Genomic DNA, 21,176 nt, shown 5'->3' on the forward strand with positions numbered 1-21,176 from the left:
AGTTCTTTGGTAAACTTTCTTCATGTTTGGCTTAGAAATCTTATCTTGACACAAAACCTACTGGAATATAGTAAGAAAAACATCTGGCATGTTATGGAAGGAAATAAGGTGGGTAAGAGTTAAGAAAGCAATGATGTATTTGTTGTTTGTTTAGCACCAATGAAATAAAGAAGAAATCAAATTTGACTGGCGTCATTTGCTCAAGGGACTTACCTTCGTTCTGTGCAAGTAAGGTTTCTGTGGTGAGACATCAATGTGCTCAACTTCCTCTTTCAACACTAATTTTTTTCAGTTATCAGCAGGATATGTACGTGCTGCCCAGAGTTGTACTTTTTTACTCCCATCTCCTTGCAAAGATACAAGATTGCTTATCCCGGCTCAGCATCAGGGTAAGTTTTAGTCAAGTATCTATAACTGTGGTTCCATTTGTGGGGATTGGTGGATACAGGACAATCAGAACAGGGACAAATGTGAAGCCAGGGTTTTAAATGAAATGGTCTCTGGTTTCTCATCTCAGGATTCTTATAAGAGAAACAAATGTGATTGCCTTTGAGTCTAGCCAGAATTCAAAGTGAAGTTTAATATTTCAGCCTTTATTGTTACAATAGCATTATTGTCCTTTATGATATAACTCACTGCTTGCTAAAGGGGCCTTTTGTAGAGTGGACAAGGAATGGTGTATGACACAAAATGTAAGTACAGTCCTGTATTTAGTCTTATTTGTGAAAATTTGACATACTTAGCCAGAGAGAGAGAGAAAGAGAGAGCGAGAGAGAGAGAGCGAGAGAGAGAGAGAGAGAGAGAGAGAGAGAGAGAGAGATGAACTTCTGCTGTGTATAATTTATCTAGTTACATAGGAACTCCTAATTGTGAGTTTAACTTGCATAGACACCGAAACAAATAGTATTTTCCTCTAGGATAAAAGAAGAATAACAAATGGTGTATTTCAGAATTAAAAAGGTTATCTAGATAAAAATCCCTGACAATACAGTTGGATTAACTGAGAGTCAGTGAGATGAAATCACTTAAGAGCACTGTGGTAATTAGTAGCAGAATTACATCTAGGAACTGAGTCTTAAAACCCATGTTTTTCCCCCTCCAGATGACTGTGACTTTCAGAACTATTATAAATCTACCTATGGCCCTCTTTATTTTAATATTTGAGAAATAATGTTTCAGATGATTTCAGAGATGTTCTGTGTTTCTCTAAGAGGAAATTGTGTCCTAACCTCAGTTCTTCTAGATAGCAGTGTTCAAACATGGGACATTTGTCTTCTCAGTAGTGCTCTTAGTAGTGGAGCTAGCACTATTGAGTCAAAAACAAGCTATCTGGGGAGTCTTTCAAGATAGACTGTGTGCTTAGCTGATTCCATAAGTAGCCTAGGTATGATGATAATGACTTTGCCCTGGTTTTAGGGGAGGTGATAGTCTCAATTCTTAGAATTATCAAATGAGGATATTTTTAAATTTTTTGCTTAAATAGATGCAGTCATTTTTTATTAATTAGGGAATTTATGCAACTAAAATGCAGTACACAGATAGTTGATATGCAGATATACTTAGGTTGGTAATTGCCTGAATTATACTGATATTGAAGTCATAGGTTTAGAACAGTTGCTTTTTGTATAGGTTCCTGTCGAATACAGTGCCTTCTTTGGTCAAACACAGTTCTTTTCAGGGCCTAACTGGTACAGTTGTTCAGTTCAAATTGTATGGACTACTAAATCCTAGTAGTGGAGAAGCAAAGAACTCCTAGTGAATGAGCAGTTTTTTGAGAAGTTTGGGGTGGTGCTTGCTGGTTATCTGCGTTTGAGATAAGTGAGTTGGCATCCTATGAAGCCCTGTGTCATGGTTCTAAAAAAGAACACAGTAATGTTTGCTGTGAAACCATAGTATGAACAGTTTCCCATGATCAGGGCAATGGTTGGGTTGGGAGTTATAAATTTTATTTAATTAAATTGTTTAAAAAGTTTACTTATGAATAAGATCAGGATTTTAAAACCATTACTTTCGCCACTAAACATAAAAAAAAAATCAATGTAGAGTTGCTGTTGATTGTAGGAGCCAAATCTTTTTTAAAAATTTATTTACATTAGAAACAATCTTATTTTATATATCAATCCCAGTTCCCTTTCCCTTCCATTCTCCTATCCCCCCCCACTAGCCCCCATCCCATCCCTCTTCTGCTCCATAGAAATGGGGAGGCCTTCTATGGGGAATCATCAAAGTCTGTCACATCACTGGGGCAGGGCCTAGGCCCACCCCTGTGTGTCTAGGCTGAGAGAGCATCACTCTATGGGGAGTCAACTCCCAATGTCCATTCACACACTAGGGATAAATGCTGATCTTAGACTTAAAGCAATCTATCCCATTGAACTGGCACTTTCCAACCATCATGTATGCAGTCACCAGGAAAAATGTGGAGAGTAATACTTATAGCAGTTTTATTAGAGGGACTGTGATTTTGTTTTTTCATCTGTATCTAGTTCTTCCACTTTTTAAATTTATTTTCTTTAAGTTGACAAGCCTATGGGCTACCCCTACTATCAAGGAAAATAGAAGTAATTTTGGCAAGCATGTTTGTTTACTTGTGCTGTTTACTTAATGACAACAGGTTAAAAAGAGGAGAACTGAGCAGGTGAAGACTCATAGCTGTGGTATGTAAGGAATGAACTATCTCCTTAATCTTAGTTCTAAATCCAGAGCTTAATACCTTCAGGGAAATGGGATTACTTATTTGAGTCCTAGTATCTTCAACTTTCAGTTAAATGATATTGCATGGTACAGCCATTTGTAATAATCATTCAATAATGATTTTTGTCAATCACATACACATATCTATAGTGCTCTAAGTATGCATGTTCATCAGGGATAGCGGCTGCATAAGGACCAGGCAGTGGCAATGCTAGTAGTGTTGGGAGTATTGCCCATATAGACAAGAAAAATTAGAACTAGAAAGGAGTTAAAGGCCAATGAGTTCAATTGTATTATTTTAGTAATAAAGAAAATGAAAGTGACAGAAAGAAAGGGGCTTACTGCAGCAATGTAGAGGATTGGTATTTGACTGGTAGAATCCAAGCCTGTGTGATCCAAGTCAAGTATTTTTAAAAATGTAGTATACTGTTTTGAGTATTCCATATCCTGCAAGTCTTGCTTAACTCAGCACTCCTGTTTTCAAAACTAAAATTAAAATGTCCCAGAATTTTCTATCTGCAATTTACTATGATTTGAGTCCAAATGTAAAACTTTACAAAGATCCTTGATTCTGATACAACACTACCCTGACACCTGGAGGGACTACCCTGACACCTGGTGGAAAGTCATTTGCCATATATCCCTAGTGCATATAATTAAAAGTGTTAGAACTAGATCCCAGAATGGCAGTGTCTTTACCTTTAAGGAGAGTATATTCTGTATGAATAGCATTTTAAAATAATTTTTCATGCAAGAACTTATTTGGAAATGGAGAGTTTCATCTTTCTCTAGTTTTTTGAAAATATCATTATAAATCAAATTGCAATACCTCTTGGACTTTGGGGAAAATTAATTCTGCTGGGATTCAATTTCACAGTCTATGAGAGGTATAATAATAAAACTCTAAATTCTTACAAGACTGATATACACAAGAATAACATTGAGTACCTGATAGGAAACAGATTAGATTTAGTAGTTCACTATGAGTTAAGGACAAAACCCATGTCATAATTATATAGGCATGCTTGAGTAAAAACTGGAAACTAATGTAGCTTGTTGGGCGCTGTTTATTTGTACCTGTTTAAAATATTGGGCTCACCATTAGTGAATCAGACTCAAAAGCCTGATATAAATATATATTTTGAAATAATATTTATTTCTACAAAATTATACAGCTAGATGATCAAATTCTACTTAAATATATGACATTCTGGTTGGAAATAGAACTTTGAATTTCTTATGTGTTCTGATATCTAGGAATCTAACTATATTTATCTCTGGAGCAGAGGGTGAAATATGGCTCCTGCGATAGACATCAGAAGTCAACTTTTTAAAAGTGTTTTCTAATATATGCCTATACTACCTACTCTTGCCTGTGTAAGTTCCTATTGCTTGCCTAGACCTCTGCTAAACAGACTTAATTATATGTAAAATTGTAAGATACAGACTCTTCCCATGTGAAAATGCATTTTATTAGTGAAATCTGTAGTCTGATGAAGAGGAGAATCAAAGTACAGATGCCTAGTGCCAGAAAAAAAAAGAGTGTTGAAGTAGGCCCTTGATCCAGAGGAATCTATTTAGCTCCAAGATGAGATCTAAAGAAAGCTTTTTTTATTTAATTTATTATTTTACATGTCGATCCCATTTCCCCTCCCTCCCATTTACCCTCTCTGCCCTCTCACATGCACCCTAACCACCCTCCCATCCCCCCACCCCAATTCCATATGTAGGGGTCATGTATGTCTGACAGTTCATGTGAAGTAGGGACTAGGGCTTCTCTCCTGTCTCTAGATTAAGGCAGTTATCCCTCCATGGGGGATGTGTTCACAAGGTCCTTTTGTGCACCAGGGATACATCCTAGCTCCACTGTCTGAGGCCCCTTAGATTTCTCAGTCTTTCTGGCTGAGACACACATTCAGGGGGACCTGAGTCAGTTCTATGCTGGCTTCTCAGCTATCAGTCTGGTGGCCCGTTAGCTCCTCCATATTCAGGTAAGCTGTCTCTATGTGTTTCTGCCGCCTGGTCTTGTCCTCCCCATCTGCATCTGGGTTCTAGTTCGACTCAGTGTTTAGGTATGGGTGTTTGTTCCTGTTTCCAACAGGTATTATATGAGGGTTCCATGGATAGGTTAGTTGTTGATCTCACTATCCGGGAAGGGCATTTATGGTAGCCTTTTCACGAAAGCTCAAATTGTTAGCTGGCGGCAGTCTTGTAGTTCTCTAGACCTTTTAAAGAAAGCTTTTTCTACCTCCTTGTTTCCTAGCTTCCCTGGGGTTTGTAGAGGGAGTTGTTATGGGTTTAACGAGAAATCTAGCACTAGGGAAATCTCTCGGAATCCACAAGGATGACCCCAACTAAGAATATAAGCAATAGTGAAGAGGCTACCTTAAATGCTCTTTCCCAATAATGAGATTGATTACTACCTTAAATGTCATCATAGAGTCTTCATCTAGTAGCTGATGGAAGCAGAAACAGAGATTCACAGTTAAGCACTGAGCTGAACTCTTGGAATCCAGTTGTAGGGAGGGAGGAGTGATGAGCAAAGGGGTCAAGACCATGTTGGGGTAATCCACAGAAATAGCTGACCTGAGCAAGTGGGAGCTCACAGACCCTAGTCTGATAGCTTGGGATCCAGCATAAAACTGAAACCAGGCCTGAATGTGAGTGTCAGTTGGGGACCCTGGGCCATCTAGATACACAGGGGAGAGCCTAGGTCCTGCCACAAATGATGTGACAGTCTTTTTGATCCCTCATGGGAGACCTCACCCTCCCTGAGAGTGGATGGGGGTTGGATGGGGGTTAGTGGGGGGAATGGAAGGACTGGAGGGAGAGGGAATTGGGATTGGTATGTAAACTAAGATTTTTTTTTAATTTAAATAAAATTAATTTAAAAGGAAAAGTTTTGTTTTTTGTTTGTTTGTTTTTAATCTTGGAGAGTATACATATTTGATATATCTTGTTTATGTTGGAGAGAAAAGTTCCAGAAAAAAGACAGAAATTGATGATCCTTGACAGAGAGTACAAATTTCTAATGTACCAGAATAAGAAGCTAAATTTTATAGTATTTTATAATAAAATTATCTTTGACTTTCAGGACCTAGCCAATGTCTTATGTGACTTTTACTTGAAATTATAATTTTCATTTCTTAACAAGTTTGGAGCTCATTCTTTATTACCTCAAATGCTGTAGCAGTCAGGAGGAACAGTTCTGTTGTGAACTTGGTCTTCTGTGGTTTCACTATACTGAATATAGCACGTTCTACACATTGCTGGCAAGCCTGTACTGTTCATCAACCTAATTATATCAAAGCAGCTTGGACTTCCAGTGGACTATCTTTCTAAACAAATTTTCACAATGTTGCTAGAGAGATCATTTTGAACTTCAAGTAGAGTTATATCAAAAATTTTATCAAAATATTTCAAGGATTCTATCTTCCTCTCAAGTGCATTCAAATCCTTTCACGGTATGGTACCATCTGCTTCAATCATCTTTTCCTTAAAGTAGCTTCTCATATTCTGTACTTTTCACAATCTCATCCTATCCACTAGCTTGGGTAGAATGGTTATTATCCCATTTTTACACACTTCTCTTACATCATGATTACCTTCAAAACCGATTCTTGAAATTGCCTTATTGTTCAAGTTTCAATTACAGACATCTTCTGTCCAGGCTTTCTTTCTCTTTCTACAGAAATGCCTTTTGTACATCTTTTATGGCATGCTTTTAAAATTTATTATGGTGAATTACTCTACTTTCTCTCCCACATGACTACAAACATTTTAAAAGAGTGTCTGTATATCACATTCATGCCTGGTGTGTGTGTAGGTCAGAAGAAGATAATAGATCCCCTGGAATGGAAGTAAAGTATTATTATTAGCCTCGATGCTGGTACTGGGAATGGAACTCAGGATCTCTTCAAGTGCTCTTAAATCTTGAGCCATCTTGCCAGTCCAATGATGCAAACTTCTTGAGGGTGTCAGTTAAGTAAATTCTTCTCCAGAATTTATTATTCAATCAACTTCCATGTCCTCAGTAATTAGCATATGTAATATACACATAAAGAAATATATGCTTGCTAGATTAAATTACAAGTTAATTCCCAGATGAGTGTCATTAATAATAACTAGTGCATACCTGCATGCTTATGGAAGTCTTTGTTGAAAAGATAGAACTAGACCTCAGTTTGGAAAGATTGCTACAATATAAAAGTAGTCAACAATCCAGACAAACTAAGTTTAACTTTATCTTTCTGCAGACATATCCTGAATTTTCCTCCCCACCCCCAACGACAGTCTCTATAGTTCCTGTAGAGACTAAGAATAGAGTATAAACACCTTAGCACAAGTATCATCTTCACTCAGTTGAGATATTGTATATCATAGAATTTCATAGAATCAAGGTAACATGGCACACAGATCAGCAAGAGGCTGACAAACCTAATTTCTGATTCTAGTTCTACCATAAAACAATCTTAAGACCTTAAAACAGGCACTATATTTTTCTTGACTGCATCAGCTATAACTATGGTGGAAATATTATTGCTATCTCTTGTACTTACCTCACAGGGATAAAGATTCCTTGTCACCATACCCTTCACCTTGAGAATGTGATACACTGATTTTATAGATATTTTAGAGTTTTTCTTTCAATGATTTCTTTAAAAGATTCCTCTAATGAGCTTAATAGGGATAAAATTCATGAAGATTCTGTATTTTACAAAAAAAATCCATCACAGGATTCATAGGATGGGATTCTGTCATAGTTCTCAAAAATCCATGGGAGAAAAAGTTAAATAAACAACGTTACTTCCCTTTTATTCTCACTTTCTAAGTGTCAAGAGCTTTGGGATCTGTAGATTCAGTCTCATCACCACTATTCTGAGTCCAAGTGGAGAGAAGAAGCCATAAAATTTGCTAATTTGCTAATGAAATACTTATCTGTGATACTTTTATAATGTTCCATGACAATTAGTAAAAGTATAAGAAACCATAAGAAGCATATTACAAGGATTGCCTTTTTCCTGAGGTGCTGCTGAGAGTGGGTAGTCTGAGGCTTTGGGAAGTATTGATATTTACTAAAGGATATGTGTGACCACCTGTGATTTCTAAATTGTTTCATTCCCTCTTCTTTTTGGACTCTGCAACCATGACTTTCCTGAGCAGTAAAGGATACATCATGGGCAGTCTAATAATCCAAATGAGAAGACAGATTTTAGGGAAGCAGGAGGTAACAGAAGTGTACTAGTTGTTACCCCAAGGTTTTCATTTTTGTAAAATGCATCGAGATGGGAGCTTTGAACAACTCACATACAAACTTCTTTGAATGCTTAGTAGCTACATGGTGACATCATATTTTTACGGTACAAATGAAGGCAATAACAGAATGAACGATGTAGTGAGTAAATGATTAAATGAGCCTTTGCATTTCAAGTGTTGATGCTCCAAAGATTAAGAATGATAAATAGAATTACCCTGAAAGATAAAATGTTGAAGACTTCTCTAACCTGAAAACTAGGACTAAGCTTAGCTAGATGTATTAAGACACAGAAGGAGGATATTCTAGATAGGAGGAGCAATAGATTCAGAAAAAAAGGAAACACATACTCAGGAATGAATCATAAATTTCACATCTCTTCATGAGACAGGAACCAAAAATATGTTTATGTTAAAGGAGAGCAATGTTGGCAAATTAAGTAAGAAAAGCTACCCAGAATTAGGGAGAGCAAGAGGCAATGAGAGATAAGGGACTAGAGAGGCACACAATAAGCTAGAGAAATAGCAGTGATAAAGAAGACAAATAGGGAACACACTTCAACGCTTGACAGTTTCTTTAATTCCAAAGTGACACAAATTCTTCAGAACAAGTTAAGTATTCCTGTTCCAAGGTGAAATATTTCTGTTGAACCAAAAAAAAAAAAAAAAAAAAAAGTTCCCCATCCCTTCCAGCATGGGGAGTTTACTCTTAATTTTCACTGAGGAGATTGAGGGAGAACTGTTCCTATTTAAGCTTCTGTTTGGAGAAGAGGTTTGGTAACCAGATCATGAGAATCACTAAATCAGTGATGAATTGTGAATTTCTGAGTTGTACTGGTGCCAGATTCAGAGGCACAGAAACCCATTAAAAAAAAAAATGGTACAAACGGGACTTGAGCATTCTGTTCTGACCAAACTCCAAACTGAGCTCTATTTGTTTAACTCAGAGGTGTGGTGAGAACGTGCTCTGTTAGTAAGTGCAACGAACTGCACCAGTGAAGCAAAAACAAATAGTCATGTTTGTTACATGCAAAAGCGGAAGTGCGATTCCACTGAGCTTGAGCTGTTCTCAGATGTTGAAATTGCATGCTGGCAGCTAGCTTGTTAGAGGTTGTGTGACACTGGGAGTGATCTTTGAGATTTCAAAAGCCCACGCCAGGCAAATCTCTCTGGCTCTTACTTTGCCTATCTGTCTCTGCCTGCTGCCTGTGGAACAGGATGTAAAGTTCTCAGCTACTGCTCCAGTTCCGTGATTGTCTATTTCCTACTATGATAATCATTTACTAAGCCTCTAAAACTGTAAACAAGCCTCCAATTCTCCAATTAAATGCCTTAGTAATGGTACCTCTTCACAGCAATAGAGCACTACTAAGAAAACATCTGATTTAAATCTCTCTGAACATTAGTCACCCCATCTGTGTTATGATGGTACTACTACTTTAATAATAATAATAATAATAATAATAATAATAATAATAAATTACATAAACCATGTGACTATGTGACTACTTCTGCTGATTTTGATGTACATCTTTGATGATACTTTGATTTCTTCTCTTCCACCTTGAATTCCTCCCCACACTAAGTCATCCCTATACACACAGGATGACTACATTACTCTTTATAGAACATCACAGATGCTAGGCCAAGTAGATTTGTCTATGACAGAGAAGTAGGAAAGTGAAAGTACTTGGATATTTTCTGCCTGTGAAATCATCACTTGGGGTTCTGTTATTTTTTCAGTTTTGCTTTTTTTGGGGGGGTTCTGTTATATTATTCCATCTCTGTGTATTACAATGTAACCGAGAACTATATCAGATGCCATTCCTCCACAAATAAAATGAACTTAAAATTACATTGCTCCATTGTAGTAAATAAACATAACATACAACTAGCTACATCATGTCATAAACAAGACCAGGCCATGCTTGCTTCCTTGCTTGGTTGATTTCCTTTTTTTCTTATGATGATTACTTTAATGAATAAAAAATTAAATTTTAAGTTGTTTTCAAAAAGTTTGGATGGCCTGTTTTACTGTTGCTAAGGCAATGCTCACTGTGACTGCTGAATAATGTTTTCACTGCCTTTGTTGCACTAGTATAAGATTCTTTTAAAATTAAATAATATATTGAGATTATAATATAATTACATCATTTCCCTTTTTACCTTTGCTTCCTCCAACTTCTAAATGTACCCAATTTACTTTTTCTCAAATTCATGATCTTTTTGTTGTTAGGGAGTCTGTGTGTGTGTGTGTGTGTGTGTGTGTGTGTGTGTGTGTGTGTATGTGTGTGTGTACACACTCCAAAAGATATAAGTATAACCTTCTCAGTACATAGAATGATACTTGTTAGTATATGCGCTCAAGACTAACCATTTGGCATTGGATAATCAATTAGTATTGCTCTTTCCCTGAGGAAGACTGTTTCTCCCAGCATCCTTAGTTGTTTATAGTTCTCTGACTATGGTTATGGCGTCATAAGTTTGTCCTCATCCACACTAACGTCTATTGATGGTATATATTTTTTTTTCAGCTCATGTTTAGGTAGTCATGTTGAGGAGACTTTATGGGTATAGATCCTCTGACAATTCTAAGAGATACAATCACACAGCAAACTTCCTGTTCCTATGGCTCTTACAGTCTTTCCATCCCCTCTTTCTCAATGATCTCTGAGCCTTAGAGGCAGGAGTTGAACTGTAGGTATATCCCTTAGGATTTGGGTCCACAACACTACATTTGAGTTTGTTGTGGTTTTAATCATCTCTGTCTATTACAAATAGAGGTTTTCTTGATGAGGTGTGAGGGATACACTTAGATGTAGGTGGAATGAATATTTACAATGTTGTTAGGAATTATGCTGCCTTAGTGAAATGTCAGCTATAGGTTCTCCTCCAAGATTCATGACTTCACTAGCCTAGTCACTTCAGGTGACTAGGTTTCCAGTAGCAGGCATGATTTCCTTCTTGCTGACTGGGTCTTAAGTCCAAGTTAGAGAGTTGTTGGTTACCAGCAAATGTTCATGACAGTATCTCACCCTTTGGATTGTCATTTCATGCTGTTTGTTGCTGTGATTCAAAGTCATAATAGCTATCAGTTGCTCACTTCCTTTGTAGTTTGCATGGTGTCTTTTGGTACCATGAATGATAGTCCTGAAGGAGAAATACAGTTCATGTTTTCTAAGTCCCGTGTCCAAAGTGCATGGTGCCTTCAGCTGTAGGGACTTACCTTTCAGCTCTGTTAAGCAAGGACAACAGCAATAGCCTATCTTTTGAGAGTCAATTTGATAGCCCAACAACTCAAAAGAGGCTTCTCATGTCTGGCAATGGGGTTTTGCTAGATAGCCTACAGCTCTTGGGGGGAGTATTGTCAGTCTAAATAAGAACATTTTATTTAAAGTATATATGTATATGTATGCAGACTTACATATATAATGGTATATGATTCTTCAGAGGAGACCTGAGGACTATACGTCTAAGGTTACAATAAGGAAGTAATCATAGTTCAGTAGCTACAATCATACAGTACTGTAGTTTTTCATGTAAAATGAGAATGGACCACAAGCCTGGGGATATAAGTCACTTCAAGAGGACCCTATAGTAACAAACTGTTATGATAAAATAATGAGAATGTCATATTCTCAGGTTCCCCAAGTCAGCCAGATCAGTGCCAATACAAACTCGTGGATGCAAGGACATTTTGTAATGCTGGAGAACCAAGTTAAGGAATATATTAGTTGCCACAATGTCTTTGCTATGGTAAGAACAATATAAAAACATATAAAGGCACATTTCTATTTCTTAACTGATTTACTGTGCAATGTTGGGTCAGTAGTGCATCTTCTTTGAGTCTCCACTTATATATCTGTGAGTTGTCCCTAAGTGGAATATTCTATATCTCAGCGTGAAAGAGAGCCCTAAATACTCACCAAAGTGTTACATAACCACTGTGCTTTTTAATTTTTGTTTGGACAGGAGCCATAATTCCACCATTTATCTTGATGAACATACTGAAATATTCAAAATGGGCAGCAACAGTACCAGCACTGCTGAGAGCAATTGCAATGTTACACATCCGACATTTCAGTACTCACTCTATGCAACTACCTATATCTTCATATTCATCCCTGGTCTCCTGGCTAACAGTGCAGCCCTGTGGGTTCTGTGCCGCTTCATCAGCAAGAAGAATAAGGCCATCATTTTCATGATCAATCTCTCAGTGGCAGATCTCGCTCACATCTTGTCCTTACCTCTCCGGATTTACTATTATATCAACCGTCACTGGCCATTTCAGAGGGTCCTTTGCCTGCTCTGCTTTTATCTGAAATATCTCAACATGTATGCCAGCATTTGCTTCCTGACATGCATCAGCCTTCAGAGGTGCCTCTTTCTTCTCAAGCCATTCAAAGCCAGAAACTGGAAGCGTAGGTATGATGTGGCCATCAGTGCTGCCATCTGGGTCATTGTGGGGACTGCCTGTTTGCCATTTCCCATCCTAAGAAGTGCTGGCTTAGCCAACAACACGGAATCCTGCTTTGCTGATCTTGGATACAAACAGATGGATGCAGTGAATATGGTCACTATGGTTACAGTTGCAGAGCTGGCTGGATTTGTGATTCCAGTGATCACCATCGCTTGTTGTACCTGGAAAACAACTATATCCTTGAAACAGCCACCGATTGCTTTTCAAGGGATTAGTGAGAGAAAAAAAGCACTGCGGATGGTTTTCATGTGTGCTGCTGTCTTTGTTATCTGCTTCACTCCTTATCATATTAACTTCATTTTTTACACCATGGTTAAGGAAAGCATCATTACCAGTTGTTCCATTGTCAAAAGCACGCTATATTTTCATCCTTTTTGCCTTTGCCTTGCAAGTATCTGCTGCCTTTTGGACCCAATACTGTATTATTTCATGGCTTCAGAGTTTCGTGACCAACTATCTCGCCATGGCAGCTCCGTTACCCGTTCACGCCTCATGAGCAAGGAGAGTGGTTCATCAATGGTTGGCTAAAATGAAATAATTCTTCAGTCATTATTCTCTTTGCTGATATTGTTTAGTCTGTTTCAAAGGTAGGAATTGCCAGGCAAATAGTTTCTTTAATTGAACACTGGAAATAGCAGAGATGAATTTTACTGTATGATGGTTGTGGTCACAGGGTTGTGCCTCCACTGATGATAGAGGCACAATGTGGAAAAACTGTGGAAAAAGTAAGGAAAATGAGATTCATCTGCTTCTAATTTAAAATTTATGGCATGTTGTTATTTACAAGACCCAGATCAAGTTTTTAAAGATGTTTCCAACCAAATAGAAATTAAATACATGTATTTAAAACTGAATTCTGTAAATAGAAAAATACTGAGATGCAAGATATATATTCATCTTTACAGAGAAGTACATGTCTTCCATGGAATAATTTTATCTCTGAGTGGAGTAAAATTTTCATGTACAAGACATTAAACAGAGCAAAGTGACATAAAAAGTTAAAGCAACCAATCAGCACTGAACGTAGGGCATGAAAATCTACTCTTTCAACGTTTATAGATGTCTATCATTTTCTGAGCTGGTAATTTTCTATGTATTTTTACATACATACATCTCATCTTAGGTTTCTAATAGAAGTGACAATAAATGTGGAAATGCAAGTACAAATGCATAAGTGTAATATCAGAGAGGATAAATAATGGCTCAGGATTAAGTATACATGACATGCTTATACTATTAATTCTCTCTACTTATGGTTTTGTATGTATTAGGTCAGGAGATAAAGATCATTGTAACACAATTTTCTTAGGTTCATCAAAAAAATCTTCTATGATAAATATGTTCTCCCAATACTGTAAAGATCTGCATAGTCCTGCTGAGAAGTCCAACATTTCATTATTTCAAGTTAATTTTATTGCTTAATGTAAGCCATGCAAATCTCATAATTGGAAAGCTATAAAAAGCTGAGCCACAATTTAGTAAATGTAGGTTTCTTGTTTTAAAAAAATAGTCCCCTTTTAAATTCTTCAGTATTAATACATGTCACCAAGCAAAATCTCAAGGTGTTTTCAGTTATCATAAGTCACAGAATTGCATTAGAAAGAGAGAAGTATCATCATATTGTGAATAAATATGACAAGAATATGAGCATGTCTTATTTTTTCTGAACTTTATGGATATTATTTTGAGTATTCTTATAGGGGATTTAAAAGCAAGGGGCACCTTAGTTTCTCAGAGTGACAATTCACTGGTATTTTGAGTCTGAATTTTACAAAGACATTTGGTATGCATGCAAGAGAAGGAAGTGGTGGTCCTTTTATCATGCCTGTATGTAGACTAACTAAGGAAGAGGAAGGGACCACCAAAAGGAGGAATTAAAAAGATAGTTTTGTAATTATAAAGTAATAAAGTGTTTTTTATTTGGAACTGTGTGTGCTTTATTAACCTGAAGCTATATGCACTGCTGATAGTGAGTTCTCAATGCTTTAGGGATTAATGGTAGCATCATTACAATCACTGTACCCACCGTCTCACTCTGAAAATAACTTTTCAAGAAATTCACTTGGAACAACATATCCTACTCTAGTCTTCATGGAGTAAAGAAAACTCAGCTCTTATAGTTTGCATTTTCTATGTCTTCTTGCAAGTGTTTGGGGAAAAGTGTGCTTTCTGCACACTTTATTGAATAGCATGTAAATTAAACTCATACCTTCCATTTTAGCCTTCATTTAAAAGGAATCTGTGGCCTTGTTTTCAGTTGTGAGTCTCTAATGTGGTCACAGAGAAAATTGACAGTGTCTAAGTGAGCAATGATTAGTTTTGAATTTCAAAGGCTGGAAAACCTCATATATTATCAACAAGAAAGGTGAGGCTGATTGAAATAAGACTAGCTTAAGGAAAAATAATAAGAAAAGAAGAAAGAAAAAAGAAAAGGAAAAAAGAAAAAGAAATTAGACTATTTTATGTGAGAAGACTGAAACCCAAAACAAGATGCTCAGAGTAATTCTATTTAACTTCCCATGTTCAAATAAAAAGCAATTAGCAAGGTTATTTTAAGGTAGTAGAGTAGATAGTAACTACGATAGTTACTATGTTTACAACAGAGATGTGAGGTCAGAGAAAGGGGACAGTAAGCCATACAACCTTGAACTGTCTCTTCAATAAGCCAATTCTAGTTGTAATAGCCTAACAGTACCCACATTTCCCTGTAATATAACTGTTAAAATCCACTTATAAGGATATTGAATCCACTAACACTGGCTACTTCTCATAGCTTTGAAAAATAAAAGAATATTATAACTCATAACAATTTATATATTTATAAATGCGGTTTCTACACAATTAGGTGTATTTTTTTATATTTTAGGAGAAAGGGATTCTGTTTGGTGCATTGTTTACTTTTTTCTCTTTATATAATAGTAATGCTAGAAAAGCATATAATTACAATGTTTTTCCCTTCACTAAGTGAGAACAACATTTTTGTCAATGTCCTCCTATACCAATGTTGAAAGAAGTGACTAATACAGAGTATTGTAAATTGGTTAGGAATTACAAAATGAGTTATTAATAAGTTTGTAAGATTAAAGGTTAGAATAGAAACACAATCCTGAGGCTAAATATACATCATTATTTACTCATTCATTCTGAGGTCTAGTTTCTAGAGGCAATTTCACATCCACATATTTGAATAATCAGAATGATACAAAAGAAATAGCTGTCATCTGTTCAGCATAAATATATGAGGGGCTTAATATGGATTTTCAAATTTATCTATTTTTTATAGTACCATCATGTATGTATGACAATTACGCCCACTTAACAGAGTAGAAGAAACACAAAAGACAAACTTATACTTAAACTATAGCATATGCTGTTAATCACAATGAAATTTACTTCTTTGTATGCTAACTGAAAAAAATATTAATGATAACTCAAGGGAAGAGTACATCCTTAAAAATGACAGGCCTAAGGTTTTAATTCTGGAATTTGGAGTTTAAAGGTGATGTCCTTATTCACTTTACTTCTAGACCACACCTTATTATAACTGAGTTTTATTGGACACGCTTATTTGGCTTATTTGTTTTTGAAGGCAGAATTTAACTATGTAGCTCTGGGTCTAGAACTTGCAGGATCTACCAGTACAGGCTAGTGTCCCGCTCTACCGTCTCGCCAGCAAGAACGACGCGGCACACTCAGGATCCTTCTGCAGTAAAGCTTTAATGCATCTTGAGAGGGAGAGCATAAGCTTACAGAGCGGAGATGCCAAACATCCAAAACCCAACCCTTATATAGGTTTACAACCTTCGCCTGGGACGTGTCACCTCCTGATTGGCTGCAGCCCATCGGCCCATATGACGCCACGGAAGAGGCAGAGGCTAAGGGAGGGAAAAATCACCCTGCACCTGCGCATTGACTTGTTTACTCTCAACACCAGCTGGATGCAGGTGCCATCTTGTAATGGAGAATGCAGGGACGGCTCCCTACAGGCTAGGCTGGACTTGAACTCACAGAGATCCACATGCTTCTGCCTCATGAGTGCAGGAATTAAAGGTCTATACTACCATACCTGGCAAATGTTCATATATTAAAGTAATTTTATTTGATTCAAAAGCCATACAATTAGAACCATATGCTTGTGTTGCGATTTATTTACAAAATCATAATTTTTTCCTTCCTTCCTTCCTTCCTTCCTTCCTTTCTTTCTTTCTTTCTTCCTTACTTCCTCTTCCTCCTCCTCCTCCACCTTCTTCTAATCCTTCTTCTCCTCCTTCCCTTCCTCCTCCTTCCTATTTTGAGACAAGATATTTTTTTTTCGTTTTATCATCCCTGGTTGTACTTGCTTTGTAGACCAGGCTGCCCTAAAACTCACAGAGATCTGTCTGCCTCTTCCTCCTGAATGCTGAGATTAATGGTATGTGCCACCATGCCCAGCTCATAGAATTTCATTAAAAAAAAAATATATATATATGTACAATGGGGGCTAGGGAGATGACTCAGAGCATGTCAGAGGATAACAATACCCACATTTTGTAGCTTACAACTGCTTGTAACATTAGCTCCAGGGGAATCTTATACACTTTTAAGGTCTCTTGAGGCACCTGCACACACATGGCAAACACACACACACAAACACACACACACACACACACATAAATGTCAAAACAAATCTTAAAAATATAAAAAAATACATGAAATAGTAGTTTGTCACTTTAAACGTAAAACCTATTAAGTTAAAAAGCTTAAATGGTACTGGACATTGGTGGCAAATGCCTTTAATCCCAGCACTCAGGAGGCAGAGGTAGGTGGATCTCTGTGAGTTCGAGGCCATCCTGGTCTATAGAGCAAGTTCCAGGACAGGCTCCAAAACAATACAGAGAAACCCTGTCTCAAAAAACCAAAATAAGTAAATAAATATTAAATGCCATTTTGCCACACTTTAAAAAATCCTGTGGTAATATTTTATGTGGTAATAAATACTAGATGTATGGTAGCATTCATGGCCTCAGTTTTAGGGAGCTTACACATCTGTCTAGAAGAAATTTTTCTTCTCTACAATTTAATACTCAATTTACTTGAAAAGATGTTTTTCTACTGGTTACATAAGATTAGATTGTTATTTGCACTTTATTTTTCCTTTTACTGAAAAGGAAATAGCTTTTATATTATTACAGCTTCCTCCCTCTACTTCTCCCAATCCCTCCCTACCTCCCCTCCTATCTGGATCCACTCCATTTCTGTCTTTCATTAGAAAACAAACTGGCTTCTAAGGGATAATAAAATAAAGTAAGGTAAAATAAAAGATAACACAATGAAATAGGACAAAACAGATGAACAGGAGGAAAGGAGCCAAAGAAAAGGCACAAGAAACAGATACAGGAGCAGAGACTCATTTGTTAGCACATTCAGTTATTGCATAAAGACACTAAAGTTGAAGGCATAACATGTGTGCAAGGACTAGCAGGGTAAAAAGAGAGTTCAAAACTATAAGCTAATAAACAAATACAAATAAAACAAATTTAGAAATAAAAGGAAAAGTCTTTCACATGACATGGAACAAGGAACCTCTAAAGATGCCATCAAATTTGTTTTCTGTTGGCCACCTACTGCTGAACATGCAGCCTACCCTTAATAGTAGTTTGTATCCCCAGAGGGACTCCCTTTGAGGAAAATAATTTGTCATTTGCAGGTGGGTTTTCTTTTTTATTTATTTACATTTGAAACAAGGTTGTTTTACCTGTCAAGCCCAGTTCCCTCACTCTCCCATCCTCTCCTGTCACCCCCATCAAACCCCAGCTCCCCAGGGAGAGTGAGGCCTTCCATGGGGAGTCTTCAAAGTCTGTCATATCATTTGCAGCAGGGCCTAGGCCCTCCCCATGTGTCTAGGCTGAGCAAGTATCCCTCTATGTAGAATGGGCTCACAAAGTCCATTCTTATACTAGGGATAAATACTATTCTACTATCAGAGGCACCAGTCCTCCTAACTAACACCACACTCAGGGTGGCTGGGTCTGTCTTATGCTGGTTTCCCATTAACCAGACTGGAGCCCATGAGCTCCCCCTTGTTCAGGTCAGCTGTTTCTGTGGGTTTGTACAGCCTGGTCTTGACCCCTTTGCTCATAACTCCTCCTTCTCTGTAACAGGATTCCAGTAGTTTGGCTAGTATTTAGCTGTGGGTCTCTGCTTCTATTTCCATCAGGTACCAGATGAAGGCTCTAGGATGCCATATAAGGTAGTTAATCTCATAGGGGAAGGACATTTAAGGTAGCCTCTCCACTATTGCTTAGATTGTTAGTTGAGCTCATCCTTGTAGGTCTCTGGGCAGTTCCCTACTGCCAGATTGTTCTTAAAACCTATAATGGCTCCCTCTATTATGGCTCTCTTTTCTTGTTCTTTTCTATCCTTTCCCTGTCTCAATCTTCCTGTTCCCTCATATCCTACTCTCCCCACGTTTTCTTCCCTTCTCTCTCTCCTAACTCCCTCTCCCTCCCTCTATGTTTCCAATTTTCTTGGGAGATCTTGTCCCTTTCCCCTTCTCTGGAGTCCTTCTTGTTTCCTAGCTTTTCTGGCAGTGTGAATTGTAGGCTGGTAATCCTTTGCTCTATGTCTAAAATCCATATATGAGTGAGTATATACCATGTTCATCTTTTTGTGACTGGTTACCTCACTCAGGATGGTTTCTTCTAGTTCCATCCATTTGCCTACAAATTTCAAGATTCCATTGTGTTTTTCCATTGTACTACATTTTTTCCATCGATTCTTTAGTTGAGGGGAATCTAGGTTGCTTCTAGATTCTGTCTATTAGATTGCTTCTGGGTTAGGGATAGAGGTGTGTGTCTACTTCCTTTAAGCCCTAGCACCCCCATCTGATGAAGACTGTACAGGCCTAGTGCATAATGCCTTGGCTCTGTGAGTTCTTTTATACATAATAATATTGATTTAGAGGACCTTGTTTTTGTGGTTATCTCCCTTTCTTCTGGATCTTACACTATTTCTGCCTCCTCCTCTGCAGGGTTCCCTGAGTTCTAAGTGGAGGTAATTGACAGAGATACCCCACTTAGGGCTGAGTGCTCCAAGGTCTTTGTCTGTCTCTCAGTCTGTCTCTTTTCTTTCTGTCTCCCTCTCTCTCAGTCTCTCTGTCTACTGCCTGGCTGTGACTCTCCTTATTTTTTCCATATGCTGCAGAAGGAAGCTTCTCTAAGGATGATTGAGTAATGAAGATGATTGAGCAAGGCACTGACCTGAGAGTACAAGTCATTCTACTGTGATGTAATTATTATTTTTAGAGCAGTAGTAGTACATATAATTAGTCATTCTGATGGGTATAAGATGGAATCTCAAAGCAATTTTAATTTGCATTTCCCTGGTTGTTGAACATTTTAAATTAATTTTTATTTAAATTTTAAAAATTCTTATTTTATATATCAATCCCAGTTGCCTCTCCCTTCCATCCTCCCTTCAAGCCTATCAGTTTACTCAATTTTATGATCAGGCTGAGTATAGTTAGTTATAATTCTGGTTTACTAAATAGGTAGTTGTAGGTTCTCCTTCAAGATCCATGACTTCACTAGTCCTGGGTAGTTGTCTAAGTTTCTAGTATCTGTCATGATTTTCCTCTTGTTGAATGGGTCTAAATTCCAATAGCCCTTTTGGTTGACATCAAGGTATGTGTGCCACTATCACACACTTAGGGTGATTGTGCCATGTTGATAAAAACAGTAATTATTATTGGATGTTTTGTAAATAAAGAGAAAAATACAGTTCTTTTAAGCAACAATGTTTAGGTGTGGGCTGAAGATCTATAAAGTTCGAAATAGAAACAGTGAACATTAAATTATATGAAATGTGATTGTGAGATTTGAAGTATCTAGGAACTTTTGTTAATAATCTCTTATGCACTAGATTATAAAGAAAACTTCAGATCCAAAATGAAGTAATAATACATGGGGTATTGTGTGACTAAAATTAAAATTATCAGGAACTTTAATAGAAAATAAAAATGAAACATATTGATGAGGATAAGTTAAAAAAATACTATGCTAAGTCATTTATTTTACCATATTCCTGAAATCCAGACTATTCAGAGGATTTTGACAAGACATCACAGATTCTAGGGATATGCAGTGACTTTGAAGCTATCCTGGGTAAGAAAATTTGAGATCCTGCCTCTCAAAAAAAAAAAAAAAAAAAAAAAAAAAAAAAGCATAGAAAACAATGTTGTGTAATAGCTTAGAGGTAGAGTAGTTTTGGAATATGTGCATGACCCTGGGTACAATTTAATCCCTGACTCTGAAAAACAAAATTAAGAAATCAGACTCACTATAGTATAGCCAATGCAAAAAAAAATATGAAAAGTATTTTTATTCTCACTTTTAATAGCTACTTTTGAGAATTTTGTACGATGTATTTTAATAACATCCATTCCTCCCAGATACTTTCACCATTTCTTCCCACCCCACTTGTGTCCGATTTTTTTTTAATCCATAAAATACAGTTTGTGATGATCACATCCTCCTTGGCTTGTGGCTTTCACTGCAGTGTGGTCAATCTATCAAGGGCTACACCATAAGGAAAACTGACTCTCCCTCTCCCAGAAGCTAACAATTGTGAAATTGTGAAGAGCTCAATGACTATGGATGGGATTTCCTTGCAAACTCCAGTCTCCATGCTGGAATATTCTTGCCTCTGAGCTTCTGCAGGTCTTGTGTATGCTGTCACCACTGCTGTCAATTCATATGTACAACTGTCCTCA

General features: G+C 37.1%; 1 protein-coding gene across 1 annotated transcript; it reads left to right on the plus strand.

Moving 5' to 3' along the window:
- Positions 1-230: 230 nt before the first annotated feature.
- On the plus strand, positions 231-14,353 carry P2ry10 (P2Y receptor family member 10). The gene is made up of 2 exons (XM_051178661.1): positions 231-389; positions 11,920-14,353. Exon 2 carries the CDS (start codon positions 11,969-11,971, stop codon positions 12,953-12,955), a length of 987 nt encoding a protein of 328 aa, XP_051034618.1. The 5' UTR covers positions 231-389; positions 11,920-11,968; the 3' UTR covers positions 12,956-14,353.
- Positions 14,354-21,176: the final 6,823 nt, after the last annotated feature.

This window comes from Phodopus roborovskii, unplaced genomic scaffold (genome assembly GCF_943737965.1).
Source record: "Phodopus roborovskii unplaced genomic scaffold, PHOROB, whole genome shotgun sequence".
Lineage (NCBI taxonomy): Eukaryota > Metazoa > Chordata > Mammalia > Rodentia > Cricetidae > Phodopus > Phodopus roborovskii.